The sequence below is a fragment of the Apteryx mantelli genome, chromosome 4 (genome assembly GCF_036417845.1).
Source record: "Apteryx mantelli isolate bAptMan1 chromosome 4, bAptMan1.hap1, whole genome shotgun sequence".
Lineage (NCBI taxonomy): Eukaryota > Metazoa > Chordata > Aves > Apterygiformes > Apterygidae > Apteryx > Apteryx mantelli.
The window spans coordinates 27,632,384-27,650,200 of NC_089981.1; the positions used below are offsets into that span (position 1 = coordinate 27,632,384).

Consider the following 17,817-nt stretch of genomic DNA (forward strand, 5'->3'; position numbering starts at 1 on the left):
TTTGATTTCATGAAGATTTTTCTAGAAGTCTCTTAATTTGTTGAGGAAATTTGAGTCACATGCATATAAAAGAGTTGTCTACAATTATGTATCCTCTAATGGATCACTGTATACAGTTTAAGAATGTCCTCTAACATCATTAAAAGCCAGTATTTGAAAATTTCCTAAAAATTACCTTAGCTAATCACAGTTAGGCATTTCCATAATTCTATTAAAACGTAACAGCAACAGTTAAGAAGCGGACTCAGACTGTAACATCCCTTCATTTTAAAGTATTCTCTTGAAACTTTAAGAATCATATTTTTCCCTAATGAAATGAACGCATAAGATTAATACATTTCTTCCAAGGAATGCAAAATGCTCTAATCAAAGTAAAACATCATCAACAAAACATTATTATAAAAATTTAAAATCAGAGCACCAAATTCTTGGCTTCGTTACTTTGATTCAACTCTGTTAAACAAGAAGACAACTTTATGTTAGACTGCACCAATATGGTCTGTTGACATGTCTTCAGGTATGGCAGGAAAACAAGATATTACCTTTGTAAACCACTGAAACAAGTTTGCTTATCCTGTTTCTTTGCTACTACAAACCGCATGTTTATGGTTTTAAAATAAATAAGTCATAAATAATAGGCCTAAAACTACATAAAATTGTATACATGTTATCTTGATTGTTTTTCAGAGGCTAGCTTGCTTTGAGGTTTTTGGCTCACATTTATACAAAGCTCTCTTCCATATTTGTGCATAGCAGAAAGGAATCCACAAGTCTGGGCTTTACTAGCTGCTGAAAATCTGAATCTTCAAGTCCATCAGGACTCATAACTGCTAGTCTTCGCAAGGCTGCCTACAAAAACAAAACAACACAACAGTAACAGAGTTACAGACTGACAAACTCTTCCTTGCAGGAATCCATTATAACAATCTCTAAATAAGAGCCAGGACTTGAAAACGACCTCCTGTGCAGGTCCGTGGGCTCTTTCACCTGGCTACTCTCTCATTACTGTGTTCATTTATCAGATAAATCTTCCCTCAAACGCAGCTATTAAAGGACAATTCTTTCTGGGCACATTACTCTTAGATATGAGCAGGAGGGACAGTGGCATCTTAAAAAGAAGAAAATGAGGCGACAGTCAAAGAGCTCAGGTTGTAAACCTCTCTCTGATCTGCTGCATGTCTCACACTGCCTCTTTGTACCTCAATTACTCTCTCAGCTTTTGTCTTATTTATGAAGACTGTGAGCTGTCTGACTCATAAAACACCTCCTACTGAAGTTTTATGTAATGCCCGTAACAGAGGTCTTTTAGGAACTACTGTAGTAGAAAGAAACCATACATTTCAAACCATCTGGGAACAAATATTCAGATTATGAGACTGCACAATAGAAAATACGTTGATGACACATTAGCCTTCTGTTGACCACTCTTTGGCTGGGCTCTATAATGTCTTAGAGATTCAAATAGAAAAATGGATTATAATGAAAGACAGAAATCTCTTTTCCCCTCTTCAGACATTTTACATAAATATTTCCATGCATTCGTGTGTGTACGCGTTTGTGTGTCCATGCAAGTGTGTAGAGACAAAGGGCTGGTAATTCTGTGATTCAAAGCTTATTTCAGCAAAGACAGCATCATCAGAGGATGAAATTTAAGAATTATTGAAACTTTAAATTCTGAAGCACTCCAGTGAATTTTTGATTCCTCCGTACTGTGAAGATAAAGTCATTTTTGCTTAAGTGCCTAAATCTCCAATTAGAAGAGAAATAATTGGCAGAACTATGCTTAAGGGTTGCAGGAGACCCTGGCCTAAATTTAAAACATTCTTGCAATACTTAAACATTTTGAAATCTTTCAGGCTGGAGTTTCAGCATTTTTCAGGATAAGCAAGGAAGGATGATAAAAAATATACCTACCAGACATGCCACTAAAACAGAATCGCTGTTATTTCTTTCAGTTGGTGATCTGCAAAGTTTAATTAGGCGAGGAATACCTGAGTGTACAAAAGAGTTTTGGGAGAAATAATTTAGAAAATTTAGAAAAACAAACTCCTTATTTTGAGATAAGAGGCCTGTTTGTTTTTTTTAAAGATATTTTATATTTATCTTCCTTATTTGATATGGTTACTAAGGCAAAGATTGTATGCAAATACTTATGGGACTATCCATGGAGCTATGCAGTTCAAAACAGTCCTGAATAATAGTTGCAAGCATAAACAAACAAATGCATTGTTTTTACCCTCTACCGCTCTTTCACAAAGAAAATAATGACTTCGATTTCTTCCCTATCAATCATTCTGCACACCTGTAAAAAGCTCTAGCCAAAAGAACATGTTGTTTCCTACCAGATTCATTATATTTGAAATTGCAGGGGCCCAAGTTTTCTTTCTGCTGATGTATCCTGCACAATGATTTCCAAGGAAAGGAATGAGGGATGCAGCACTGTCAGTTGTCACAGTCTGCCACAACTATGTGTTGGGAGGAAGCTGCACCTCATGTTCCTCTGGGAACTTAGACAGAGGTTCATTTAGCACAACCTCCTAATCCACTGTCTGGACAGATTTTGCATAAGGAACCTCTTCCGCAAACTGTACCAAACAAGGTACAGCTTATGAAAAGAAAAAAGAACTTCCTTGACTGGCAGTTCCTCCCTCTTTTTCAGTCGTCCATTAAGCAAGTGACACATCCTTACATCTGAGTTTTACGGCTGCATCTGCCACCTCAGGATCTCGGCTGAGTCGTGCCAGTGTAACTGCAGATTTCTGTTGGACTCGCTCACAAGCAGCAACTTCTGCTGAATTTCCTGAAGACGATCTCTCAAAGAGCATTTCCAATAAAAGCTGAACACCTACGAGGATGTGAAAGCCATTGTTAGCCTCTCTCCTACTAAAATTTCAAAAAAAGTAAAGGGAAAAGCGAACCAGGTAAATACAGACCAATCATTGCCTGAATAATGCATGAAGAATGCCTAACAGTGGCTTGGAATTTTGCCATCAGGATTTAGGCACATCTGATCTATGCAAAACTTTGTTTTCACTAGGAAGCTACAGAACATCTGGAACTAGAAAATGCACTAGTTCTTTTCCCTCTTCCATTCAACCTGCTTTGAAACACACTGACTGGAATCTAGGAGTTAGCATTTTAGATTGACTCAGAAAATTTTCGAAACCTAAAAGCAATTCTTTAATTAATTCTAAATTAACCTAAAGGTATTACTAACTTAAAAACTAGTAGTAATGATTTCAGGTCTCTGTATGAAGTTTTGTTCTGAATTAGAGGAAAATAAAATTTTTTCAGTTTATATATTTTTAAGCAAACCTTTAAAAGCTCCCCCTCAAACTCTTTAAATACATAAAGCAAACACCATTCTAAATACCCTTCATAAGGGAAAAGAGGAAGTTCTGGCCTCTTGAAGTTTATTGTGTTGCTGCTCTTGACTTCAGAATAGATAATTTCACTCATGGTGAAATGGTTTTATTAACTTATTGTTGCCTCTAAGAGCTGATATTCTTACTGCAGCAGGACAAAAACAGATGAGACTGTACTGATTCATATTTTCTAAATTATTTTAAATATAAGGACAATTATGTGCTATTAGATTCCATATGCCATTAGGCATTCAGATTACTTTAGCTAGCATCAGAGGATTATAACTATTAGAACATTTGCATAAATAATTAACAGAATTAGCATCAGAATCACACAACTAAATAATAATCAATTGACATACAAAAATATCAAGTCAAAGTTGAGAAGAAAACCCATCTAAATTCTTCCAGATCCAAACACCCTTCTCAGTAGCACGTTTGTGAATCTGGCTTCTGATCAGCAGCTAATTATTATAATATTAGCCAGACACAAGAAGCTTTTATACACAAGATAAGTGTCAACCCTTCTCATAAGCCTGAGGGCAAATGCTTCTGTGTGAACTTCCATTAAGAAGTGTATACACAAATTTACTTTGCCATGTACACACTTCGGTTAATTATGTGTTTCACTGAGGGAGGACTAGAGCAAACACTACCTTCTGTTTTCTCTGGGGAAACAGAATGGGCTATTTGGCACTGTATGCTTGGTTTTTTAAATCACTTTGGGTCCAAGTCATGCTTACAACTCATAAATGGTGCAAATGTGCATAGGTCCAATATAGTCTATGATGAATACGCAACAACTTGCCCAAATTCTTTCGCAGTTATTTGCAAAAGGTGATGAATAAGGTCCTGTTCCTGTAAAGCACTTCATGACTGAATGTCATATTATGATCTTTCTCCACTTGTGAAACTCCGGAGACATACAGGGAATTTCTCCTGATTTATACAGTTTGAGAATGGACGATCCCTTGTCTTGACTGAGAGCAAAAGTTTTGCAGCTGTTTTCAGGGCTTGGCGGTCTCTTGAGTTGGATAACAAAGGACCCAGACTGGTCTATCTATTGTATTACTTACTGGCTGGCCTATTTGGATTGCACTTCATAATCCACATGTACATCTCCACCTACTGCAGCAGTTGGCATGAGTTAGGCCTAGTTAGCATAGCTGTTAGCATAAGCCCACGAACTTTAACTGACTTTCTGCTGCAGCAGAACTAAACAAAATACAGCTAACCACCTGTCCCAAATAACAAATAGTTTTTGGTGTGCTCAAGGAAATACAGAGCTCATTTACACACACAACCTGTTAAGTATCAAGGAGTACAAAACAGTCCAGGACATGTCCAGAACGAACAAATTTCAAGTGCCAACAATGGCAACAGCAAATCAGAAGACAACAGCTCAAATCAAACAGACACGTCACCAGCCGTGTATTCTCTACCCTATCCTATAATTAAGGATATCTAGGAACGCTGGGATCTTACCAAGAGTTTCTGAAAAGACTCTGGGAAGAGAAGCCCCATGATCCTGCACCAGGATCTGGAACAATCTCTCCAACTGCTGGGAACACAGGGAGAAGAGACACCAGGGCACCCCACATCCTGCGCCAGGAGCACACATCGCGCAGCAGGAGCCACCACCGACCTGATGGACCTCTCTCCAGGACTGCCCCACCTCTCCCATGGAACGAGGAAGTCATGTAAGAAATCACAATGCTAACCTGACCAGCTTCTCCTCCTCACTGCACCATCTCCCACACAGGACAGGAAACCCGTGTAATTCATAAAACTGCATATATCTGTGATTAAAGTGCTTTAGTATCCAAATCCATTCAGCCTCCACACTCACTTGGTCTCAAACCACAACACCTACCTGCCCTAGCGAGAATATTCAATGCACATTATCTACGTACACACATGGATTCCATCAAGCAAATTAGTTGCATATGGTCCTTGCCAGTCATATTTGTGTGCACAGAGCTCAATTTTTCCACTGAAATGCAAGAAACAGCTAAATCCAATATTATATAGAAACTGGCCAATTCTATTTCAAGAACCACCTCTATAAAGGGGCTTTTTGAAACCCTTTCTCCCACCTACAATCAGCGATCTCTGAGATTCAAATGGAGCCAAATTCAAACCATTCCTATCCAAACATTAATTTTAAAAAGGGAGGTGGGGGGAAGGAGTATTCATTCCTAGGACAGAAAAAGCAATAGACATGATGCTTCACACTTACTGAATATCTCCCACTAGAAAAAAGCTGTCTTAGTATATCACCTGGCCATGAATTTGCTGGAAGGTGTGATATTAAGTCAGTTACATCCTCCTATATTACCCCCCACAGAATTATTAACCTAACTTCTCAGACTTCTGGTGGCCCTATAATGCCTAGTTCTTTTCTAAAAAATGAATTTCTCACAACATGATATTTAAAGGAGTGTGGGAAAAAATGTAGCAACTGCTTTATAGTAATAAAAACATAATGCCTCAAAATTTACAGTACTTTTGAATACTTGTGAACAAAGTGACATAAAATGCAGGTATGCGTAGCTCAGTATCAGGTGATGTCTTTCAATGCATAAGAACTGCCACCTTACACAATGTAATTTATAAGAACAAAGGTTTTTGAAACACTTCATACTACCCTGCATTGTATCTGTGGATACATGACACAAAACAAACAAACAAACAAAATAAGCAATACGGTCAAACATGCAAAGTTATCTAAAGCAGTTGTAATTTATTTGAAGTGCATAGAACCACCCCATGGACTCATTTTGCATCCTGCACCAACATGTATTATCCAGCTGACACAGGCTTCAGTAATAACACTTAATTTTGCAACCTTTCTCCTTTACTTTGTATTACTCCTTTCTCCTTTACCCACATTCTCTGCAAACAAATACAGAACACAATTCAGCTAAAATACATACCATTTCCTTGAATGATTTCTGAAGCACACTGGTCCAACACAGACATGTTTGCCAATATTGTTACCACCTGTTATTAAAAAGAGAAGGAAATATGAAGTATGGCCTTGTAATTCAGAAATGCTAAATACCACTGTGGTTTCCAAAACCAGCATGGCAGAACTATGGCAAACAGCAAAATTAAAGAGCATTCTTGTAGGTGGACAGTCTACTCCCACCTCTGTGATTTCTCAGGGGTCTTTATCTTACATATGGCTGCTAACTGAAATGAGGACAACCAGAAAAGGTAAAGCCTCCTTTTTCCTTACACTCCTGCCCTTGCGTAAAGGCTTGCCATATAGAGATCTATGCAGCAGATTTGTTCAGCAGTCAAATCAGTAGAAAGAAGAAAATAAACAAGTGAAAAAAACAACCAAACAAGCAAATGAAGCTGGAGATCTACAAAAACCTCAGCCAAGAGCTGCCCTCCCTCAGGAGCAAATCCTGTAGTCACTTTCCAACTCAGGCAGAGCTCAAAGTGAAAGCTAAGAATTGGTACATAGCATATATCCAATAAAAGTAATTTATTGCTATGCTTCTGCTTCAGCTGAAATGTTGAGGAACCCTCACAAAAGATTTGAGTTTTGAGCCCTGATTCAAGGGGAGATTTAAAGACTACTTTTCAGTCTTTCTGAAGCCATGTATTATATGCATGTCAAAGTGCTGTCCCAAACTGAGCTGGACTTAGGCATCTGTTTATGTTTTTCCTGAGCTAAGGCCGAAATTGGTTTTTTACCAACAGAAGCACTTTCTGAAATCCTGATCTACAGAATATCTGAACATCCAAAAATAGCATTGTTTTCAAGATCAGGCACAAAGCAGCTTGCTTAAGGTGATGCAGCAAGCCTTTGACAGAGACCGGATCATGTGGAGCTGCTGGCTCTCAATCACCTACTCCATTCAGTGATATCATATGCTTTTTCTCAGGCATCCTACCAGATATTCTTTTATTTTTTAGTCTTCAAATAACTTGCTTCCTGCATGCAAATACATGTCAATGTTAACAGTAAATGTGAGACCAAATAAAATATGTTATGTATAATTAGAACACAAAACAGAAATAATATTCTTTCTTAAATGGCTTTTATTTTCTTTCTATTCTAATTGAGCAATGCTGATCACTCTCCAAAATAATGATGAGTTTGAGAACTGGCTATCAGCTTTTTAACTGTACAGCATTAGTTCACAAACAAGCAAACTTCTTAGATAGATTTAAGTAGGCATGAGATCAAATCACCATCTGATCTCACTTTGCCATTTTAATAACAAGGATGACTCATCTGATGCTGTGACATAGAGGTCTTCCACTTTTGGAGGTAGTGTTACAGTGCCATCTCTCTGAATAAATATACTTACTTAGGATGCAAATGAGTTGCTGAAACTCTAAAGAGTGACAGGTAGAAATATGGTAACTCAGTATATGTCTATGTATTTATTCCATATTAATTATTAACAGTGTATCAGGCAGAGTGTATATGTTTCTCATTCTAAATTATATCCTGTTAATGAAAATTACTTCCTCTATGAAGAATCTGTACCCCATGTGGCTCTCTAAGCCACAGATGAAGAATTCAATTAACCACAATTTGAATACGTGCCAATTATTCCACTGCTTCAAGTTATTTTGTCTGATAAGGATTTTCATATGTAAAAATATTTTGTGTATATCTTTTGACACCAAAAATTATTTGAGTGACGGTTATATCTATACTTCAGACACCTTTGCTTTCTTTGATTATGCAGTCCCCTATACTTTGTGAGGTATCTACGAACTAGCCTAAAGGGTTTTTATTTAACCTTGTTCAGAAGGGTTTATATATGGCCCTTCCTGTCAGTAACCGTCAAGTTCAACTGTAGATTAACTTACTCCATACAGACAGATTTTTTTTTCCCCAAAGCAAGTCACTTTTTCCTGTGATGTGACCAAGGTAAACATGAAACAGCATAATGTAAACAAGCAATAGGTGAGCTGGATCAAGAGTTTACTTTAAGTATTATATTTCCCTTATACTTGCCTACTTTACAGTTGAGTAGATACACAGCTTACATGAAAATTTCCCTCTGTAACACAGACCAAAGTTCAAGGAAGTTTATTACGAAAGATGAATTCTCTGGAGAAAAACACAAACTTATATGTAGACTCAATTTGCTTTGAAAATCAACACTTCTGGGAGCACTAGTATTAATGAAGCCTGATTTCTTTTGGATATACATTTGATCACAAACCACAATCAGAACTTTTCTAATGGTATCTCTCCCACTGAAGATTCTTTCTGTCTAATGATGCATAGGCTCATGCTGCAATCTCTACCTCAACTTCTCTCTTTCCATTACCTGCCCTATCAAGTGCGCAAACAGATAGATATTATTATGAGACATGGAACACAAACAAACATACATAAAGGTGACTGCCTAAGCCTCATTTGCACCAAGAAAACAGATGAAAATTACTGGGGAAAAAAAAGATAAGGAAACCTCTTTCAGAATTCAAATAAATTAGAATTTTATAGTCATGAGATTAAATTTATAACATTCAACATACAATCTCTAGCATTCAACTTGCAGTATTTAATATCAAGTTAATTATTTGTACAAGAGATGTCTTAAACAATATTACATTCCAAGATTATAAAGGCTTGGCACCTGTGACAATTTATAATTCTTGTAATCCTTCTGGATTCCTATGCCATACAATGAACTTTGAGTCAGCTGAAATTACACCCCCACATCCCCACACAAAAGGATATCCATGAAGACAGAACACATGACCTCTGATCATCTGCCAAGTCCTATGACACCATGGAGAAAGTCTGTGCTCAAGCCATCCACAAACTCCAGCACCCTAGTGCCATCTTGAAATGCGGAACATGTGGAGGTGCTATTAAACAAAGACTGGCAGAGATTTTCCAGCAAAAAGCTGTTGATTCATCATACCTGGAATTTTTTTAATGAAATCTCCCTCAATCATTTGCCAAACCTAGAGGAGGATTCTTAGCGGACTGCCTTAGAAAGGATGTGCTGCAAGAATTGATGGCTTGAAGACCCATCCAGCATTAATTCCCCACCTTGGTGCCTGCACGTCTACTACACAGAGCTGTTCTGGAGCTACATCTTGGCTCTTATATTTCCAGTATCTCTAACTCTAGCAGACCCCTAAAATAGTCTAACCCAGTCTAATCTGCACTCTAGTCTCTGTTACCCAGGCCCATCAAAACCTTCAAGTGCTCCCCTATAGTGGAGTATTCTGTTAATTACGGTAGCTCCAGCTTTGTCTACAGGAACTGGATGCCCTAAAACCACTGGCAGGGGTTAGCTGCAGAGTGAGGGGGTCTCAGGGTCTAGATCTCTGGGATGTGGTAGGGAACACTGCAGAGTCTGGAAGGTTTCCAGTTCACTGGGGGTTTTGCAAAAGAATTATATAAAGAAAACTATTTATAAATAAATGGCATAGAAATTTATAAACTCTGTTGTGTAGTTAAACATGCCATCAACATGGCAACACCAAGTATAGAAAAAGGAGGGACTCTGGCTGGAAAATGCACTTTTTGTTAAACTATTTAAAAATAATCTCATATGGATAGACAGCCATATTTTTCTGATCCCGTTCAGAGAAGCTAAAATGGCTGACCACAGAATTCAGATCCTTTCAGTTTCAGTCACTAGTTTAAAACCATGTCTACCATATTCAAATCACAGGCCTGTCTCACATTCTCACACTCTCAGAAGGGAAAAATATGCCACACTTCAAGGTAAAGAAAACATCTGTTACAATTTGTGGGTAATAGCAAAGTAAAAATATAATATTGTATGTTGAGAGAGAGAATTCTGTGATGAAGATCCCAGTGGCAAAGGTGGGAAAGGGCAAAATAAGTAGTAGTCTGCTCCCAGATTTCTGAACGTCTAAATTTATGAAACTTTTACATCTCTTGCTGATTTGGACTGAAAAACTTGTTGCTCAGGAAAAAAAATGTTTAGGAAACAAAACAGTACTCAGGATACAACCAAAACCCAGATTTTCCCATAAAGGACCATTAAATCATTGAAGCTGACTTCCTGTACTCACAGAATCTTTAATTTCATTCATTTATGCAACTGCTGACCTCCATAACCTGTATTTAACTCAGCACTATCCTTCAGTGAGGCTCTGTCTTGATATGATGACAAAGAAATGCATAATCCAATATTTCTCTTCATATTTTTCCTTCTGTGTTGGTTTTATTTTAAGTGCCTAATTCCCACATTGATTGGGGGTGTTTTGGCATTTATTTCCTGGCTCTTTTTCTTTTTCTCTCTGGCTAGTTAAGAGCTTAGCTTATTTACTAGAGTTTGGCATCTAGTAAGTTACCTCTTGATCTTCTTTTTGGTAAATTAAACTGAGTTCTTTAGCTCTGTAAAATCCAGGCATTTTTTCCAGACCAGCACAATTATTTCTGAGACTTGTTATTGCTAGCTTTCCAGTTAGTTAATATCTATTTTAAGGGAGTAGACATTCAAAAGAATTTGCAATACCAGTCCTAACTCACAAGGGAATTACAGTACTCAAACACTGTAGTAATGAACACCAGAGATAAACAGACTTGATCAACTAATAATGAACTGGCTAATAGATTTGCTTGACACCAGATGAAAGCTGAATTATTCAAGTCAGGGTCACATGATAAACACTACCAAAAACAACCAGTGTAACAGGCCTCTGGGGTTTATCTGTGCATTCACCACCTAACTTAATATGTGCTATGCACTATCCACCTAAACCATGTGAGACACAGTAAAATACATGCCACAGAGAGAATTTTCAGACCAGCTCATATTTAAGCAGCTCCTGTATAGGCACTGATTTAGCAAAACATTTAACATGCAGATAGTCCCATTGAGACTAATGTGATTTTTCACAAGGTTAAACTGAGACCAAAGAGTTAATTTTCAGAGCTTAAAAGCTTCCCAAATCAAAAGGCTTTGAAAATTCACCTTTTAACCACTCACTGGTGAATTAGGTATGCAAAATTTTTGTGTTTTTTTTCTCCCCTTTAAGTCTATGGCAAGTTTCTCTATTTAATAAATAAAACAGGTTAAAATAATATTTCATACTTTTTCAAATGTTGGCATAGCATCATGTTGTTAGTCTCACAGTTGCTTTGGAAATTAATTAAAAACCCTACTAAAGATCCCTATTTCTAACCAAAGTAAGTAAACAGACAGTAAACACAGATACCCCTCTACAGTGACAACATCTCCCAATACTATAATAATTGGCAGTGTTGGCACTGTTGGTGACTATAATAAACAAAATTTACTTCTATCATTTGAAAAGAATTTTTAGTTCCACACAATTTCTCTCCATCTGCCCAGTCTTTCACACCTATTGAATTTAGAAAAGATGAACCTTCCTTTTGATTTCTGTGGTCTGATTTTCACTGCACCATAGGAATTACAGTTATCAAAATTGATTCAAATTTGAGAAACTGTATGGTTAAATAAGAACCTTTAAAATAGTTTTGTTCAAAACTTCTTGAAAGAGAGCAGTCAGCTTAAGGAAGTTCTCATGCTAAAAGAACATAATCACAAATGCCACAAAAGCATTTTTTCTTTTAAATAAGTAATGCTAATGTTCATTAACCAGTGCACAAAGATACTGAATGTTTGTTGCAAAAGTGAAAACTAGATGAAAATACTTTGTTGTAAGCTAAGAAGATATATACACTGAGAGCGTAAATCTCAAATGTTTTAGGTAACAGAGAGGTTTAAACCTACAGGACATGTAAGAAACAAAAAGCTGCTTTACTGCTTGAAATAACTCATCCTTAACAGGGGAGATTTAAGATGACCTAAAAGTGCTTCTCATTAGTGTGAAACCAGCTACTCAGGGAGAAAGATGCAGCAGGATTTAGAAGATGAAAGCTCACATTTGGGGCCGTTAAAGAGACAGTATCTTCCACTTTTCACCCCCTGTGAAGGGTCACTTTCACCTCTGTAGATCTCTCCAAGAGAGGTAAGGTGTGATGGCAATGTATTTTTATTGATAATAAAGGCACACTGTTTGGTAAGCCCTTATTGATAGTCCCAACATAAACAGACGCAAGCTCAAAATGAGAAATACTGAGTAATTTAATTAAGTGGCAAAACAGATCAATATAGAATTGCTAATCTTCTTAGTTAATTACTCTTTTAAGGCTGATTCATCACTAAGTAAAATTAATTTTTGCTACATATTATAAGTCTATGTGGTAATTCACTCAAATTAATGCCATAAGGTTAAGTCAGAGTGTGTCTACAAAGTTCCAGATACTCATCTTCAGGGAGAAAGGGGCATCTGCCAACTTATCAGAAGCAAGATGGAGTCTTTGTTTCTGAATGAATATTAAAAATATCTAAACTTCCTGATTCAAGATCAGCCCACCTACAGACAGCAAAGGAGTACACACAGCAGTGGTCAAGAACAGGCATTTCTTCAACTCTATGTAGAAAGACCTTTTAGGCTACTCTATAAATTGTCTCTGATGTATGATATTGCTTAAAAAAGAAAACTCAAATCCTCGTGTATCTGCAGGCCATTTTTTTGGCCAGGAATTCAGTTTCCTTCCTAAAAATAGGGAAGAAAGTATACCTAGATAAGCAGATCAGTGGGTCTTTCTGCCACCTGACTGATAAGAGGCAAACACCCCCATAAAATAGTAACAGCAGTTACAGACAGGATCTGCTGGTGTATTCATGGTGATGGAAGTCTGGGTCTAGCTATGTAGGTCTGCTCTGAGACTGTGCCAGGGAGCTACCGTCTTGAAACCCTGAGGTGGAGCAACAGAGACTAAAACTAAATGAATCTTACCTTTGGTGTGAAGGAAATCTTTACTACATTTTAATTTACTTTACTTGATATTACTGACTAATCTAGTTAAGTAGGTAGAGTAACCAGATTCTGAAAATTTTTTTCTTTTAAAGAAGCACAGAGGAAATGCGTCCTGTGTGAGTCACATGGTCAAAGGACACGTCCCCTAAGCCAGGTTACATGTCTCAAAACCTGTGATGGAGCCAGAGCTTCTCTCTTTCAGCTCTGGTAAGTTCTGGGGCCACAGTTTCCCATGTTTCAGATGAAAATCCAGGAAAAAAAGATTATCCATCAGACTTCCTTCTTGGCATTAAAAAGCATCCTTGCTTTGGAACTGACCCAGTCAACCCAAGACACCTGGCCTCCCTGGAGCAGAGCATGACTTGGCCTAAGCCAACACAGTTGTAGGAAGCAACTTTGCTTGTTTATCTAGACTACTTGGACTCACAGTCTGAGTATGCAGGAGTAAGCTTAACTACTCCCATTTTGCAGGAGGCAGAGTGTGCAAGGATCTACGTCACCTCCACTACCAAGAAAAGCAGAGCGGCCAGGAAGCCATTTCTGCTGCCTACCCTCTGAGGTAATAGTTACTTACTGGAGAAGGAAAAAGAATCAGGAAAGAAACTGGAATTCGTAGAAATGCTGTTTATGCAAGCTCACCTGCTGAGAACTGAGGCTGAAATCACAACCTTCTCCCAGGTAGTGATTCTGTTTTGGAAAAAAGGTACAGCGACAAAACTCAGAATGTTCAAATCCCGCTATCTCATTTCTTGATGGACAGAAGACAAAAAGATGACAAAAGCACCAAAATGCATACACAACCGTCTCTGACTTACAGCTTTATGATTGCTACAGCCTGCAGCAAATTCTCGTTTCTAGTTTTTGCAGTAAACAGATAGCCCTGCTTAAGCACAGCCTGATTGTACTGTGAATCTGGCAGGCAGAGTAGAAAATAAAAACTGCAATGAATCGTGCTGACATAGCATGTTTCCTCCAGAGGGACTTTACACTAAGTAAGCACGCTGTCTGCCCAACTTTACAGATGATTAAACAGAAATGTAGAGAAGTTAAATTATTACTTCAAAATCAGGGCAGCAGCAATATTAGGAATTGATCCCAGGAATGAAATCCTAGCCACAGAGAACTAGGAAAGAATATCAAAGAGTTCTTCAACTGATCTGAAATTTTACTCTTCCAACTGAGTCTCTTGCTTTGCATGTTGGAGCACTTTGCCTTATACTGCATCATATCTAATCCAAAGCGCAGAATTTTAACTAAATAGACATTTTGTCTCAATCAATAAGATTAGTGTTTAAGAGATTTAGTGCTGGACTTCTGACATGTAACAACCCCTAACACTGACTATGTTCATATGTAAAGACTGTGTGTTGCATTATTATCCACACTATGTAAATATACAAAAGGGTATTGAACTGCAGAGAGGATGTGCAAGCATGCAGTTGAACCATTTGGGATTATTAAATATTGCTTGAAGGGTCGCCCCACCTCCTTGCAGATGACCTTCAAAGTAATTTTGAAGAATTAAACAGGAAGCTCAGGTCTACTGATACCTAACAGAGCCAGAACCACCAACCTTCTGTCCCAGGGTACCACATGCACTTCTTTTCTGGGAAAGACCAGCTGATGGTGCCGCAGTGGAAGAGGTATTTCTTTCCTGATCCAACTGGGAAAGGAAGCTCTCCCCCATCCTTGTTTGGCTCCAAGAAGAGAGCTATAAAGGCAGGGGCAAGGACACTTTCAAGACTCCCTTCCCTCTGACCAGCAGTGATTTTGTCTCTTACTTCTCATCAGATGTAATGAGGAAGGGCACCTAACACGGATCACACTGCTCGAACTCTACTGCAAACCACATATTCTTGATATACCCTTAAATATACTCAGCCCATACTGGCTTCCATACATATGGGAAAATCTGGACAGAACTTTAACAAAATGGAGTCAGGAATTCAACAGTCTTCATGACCACAAGCAGAAACAAAGCATACTTAGCAAGGAGGAATAAATTGCCCAGTATTCAAGAAACTCAGCCTGAGAAGCAGTACTGTTACTTCCTGTAACTCAGGGTGGAATTTTCAAAGAGAAATCTAAAGAACCTGTTAATACTCTTGTCTCTTTAAAAAACACTGCTCTCTCTCTTTCACTGGGAGCTAGGTGACATTTAAAAATCAAGACTTCTTGATCCTAAAGTAACACCTGTCTCTGCTCTTTTTGACCTTCCATGTGGTAGAAAAAAGCGGGGGGGAAGACACGAAAACATAAATGTCTTGAACAAATGGAACAACAAAGAAAAGGATGCAAAACCTAGAGAAAGAACAGTATTAATGTCTTCAAATCTTAACAGAGAGAGTAGGTCTTAGCTTCAAAGCCTGCACATCTCCCAAACACCAAAAAACAGGAAAGTATTTAGCAGAAAAAAAGGAGGAGCCATTTCCATTCTTTCTTTACATTTTAAAAGTCCACCTCCATCTCAAACTTTTTGGAACATAATTCACTGATTTTGAACCTAGAAACAGGAATAACCACTTCAGAACTGATGTGTTCACTGCACGTTAATTCTTTGTCTGTCTGAATAACAGCAGACCCGAAGCTGTTAGACTGTACCTCCACAACTTCACAGGTAAGGTGAGAATACTTGCAGCACTGAGGAGACAAGACAAGTGGGAATGCAGAGGGAAAAATTTCATTATACATAAATATATTGCACATAAACATATATATTTCATGGTTTTCTAGGTATGGTCTAGGCAAAGGAATCCTTGAATGATAAAGGTTTTGGTTAAACCCTTCTTCTGACAGTGCTTAATCTCCACTGAGACATCTGACTGTATACATTACCCAGATTCAGCAGGGTATCAACCCCTCTCTGACAAGAATATTTTGATGTTCCTTTAAGGTGAAAAACCTGCTATCCAGAAAAAGGTATCTGCAGTAAGAAAAAAAACAAATGGCACGTTCATACCCATTTTGATCTAAAACTGGACGCTAAGCATTCTGGAAATTACAGCTCTCCCTGACAACTTTTATACAAAGTTTTTTGTTATAAAACTAAGCGATCCTAATGTAATACTGCTGGTCATAGATGGAATACATGCTGCCATAAAAGGATGATTACCTCATTTATCATTAAGACCAGCACTCAACTCCTGGTTTCTTACTTGACCTAATCTAACACTGTATGAAAAGTGAAGGAGGAAGGAAGTTGTTTTTCAAATAGTGAAGGCAGAAAAGTTTATCATCATTTGCACTCAAAAGCTTTTCAGAAGTAAAAAGACACAACACTGTCAGAAGTACTTGAGCAGAAAAACATTTTCTCCAGGCAGCAAATAATGCATCCAACAGCCACCTCCTGAGCAGAATGTTACCTATTTATACCATCATGGAAGGTGACAACTAATCAGTTCTAGCTTCCTTAGACAGGCCATACAGGTGGGCATAGTGTGACTTGTTTAAGATGAGGTAAAATGACTCAGTTGAAAACAAAACTCACTGTTCCTTTCTTCCATTTCAGCCATCTTTCTCCTATTTTTGGCTTAGAGGTGACCGTGCTTCAGGCTATTTTAGCAAATTACAATTTTTTTTTTTTTTTAAATCAACAGTAATGCCAAAGTAGTGATGTATTTAGAAATAGCGGGTAGATTTCTGCAGGATAATTGTGTCACTTAAAGCTTTTTATTGAAAATTGGGGAGTTTAAGCTTGAGGGGCTCTTTTACAAGATTTTATCATAATTAAACTATATTTTGCAGCACTTGATACGAACGGCATTCTTACTTTGTTCTTTATTTAATTGTTTCAACATTTAGTATAGCTCGTTTCTAATCCATCTATTTTATTGGCCAGGATTATTTGATCATTCAAAACGGACATTAGTCAATAAAAACATATTCCATGGTGGTTGTATATTGTAAAATAAAATTTTGAATCAAAAGATTTCCAAACCTACTTAACTCTAATGAACTTGTCCTTAGGGGAATGTCCACAGGCTGGGACATAATAACATATATATATGGGAAAAGTTACTAACTCTATTATGTACATAAAAGGAATTAAAGTATATATATCAAAAGCCAAAATAGTAATTTATAATACCCCTAAAAGATAATATTGGAGTGTTGTTTTTCTCTCTAGCTGAATCTAGGTTTTCCTCAGCACAACAACTAGACACACAGCAAATTAAAAAGCAGAATATTCCATACAGCTGTCATAACTAGAAAACATGTCCTCCCCCCTGCTTAATATAACACTAAAACAAATACCCTTGTGTGAAACAATCTACTCAAACACATACTTGTTTAGGGCTTCAAAGGAAGACTTAAGAGCTGTATACAGAAAGGACTGGCTGTGGAGAAAAGTCCAATTCAGCAGCAAATAGTAATCGTGTACATGACCTTGGTCTTCCCTGGAGACCCAAGTAATTACCCTCCCGAGATCAGCATGGCCTCAGGGAAAGGGACTGTTGTTTGCACAAGGTAGGAGGAGGAGATCAGCTCCATTCCCACCACGCAAAACAACTGAAATGAGAGTTTTCCAATGAGAGTATTACCAAGATTTCCTTTACTTTATCCTGCTCACCCAAGTTTTCCATAAAGTCCTAAACTTGTGAGCTGTGCCACACTAATGAAGTTCTGTTAGCAAATA

The 17,817-nt window shown here is 37.7% G+C and overlaps 1 protein-coding gene across 1 annotated transcript in view; it reads right to left on the reverse strand.

Annotated features, from left to right (window-relative positions):
- Window positions 1-720: 720 nt before the first annotated feature.
- INSC (INSC spindle orientation adaptor protein) overlaps window positions 721-17,817 on the reverse strand; it is a 102,288-nt gene continuing 85,191 nt past the window's right edge. The window contains exons 9-12 of the mRNA XM_067295517.1: window positions 6,302-6,368; window positions 2,690-2,845; window positions 1,915-1,991; window positions 721-849 (exon numbers count right to left, since the gene is read on the reverse strand). Coding sequence (XP_067151618.1) covers window positions 721-849; window positions 1,915-1,991; window positions 2,690-2,845; window positions 6,302-6,368 — 429 coding nt within the window. The remainder of the gene's footprint in view (window positions 850-1,914; window positions 1,992-2,689; window positions 2,846-6,301; window positions 6,369-17,817) is intronic.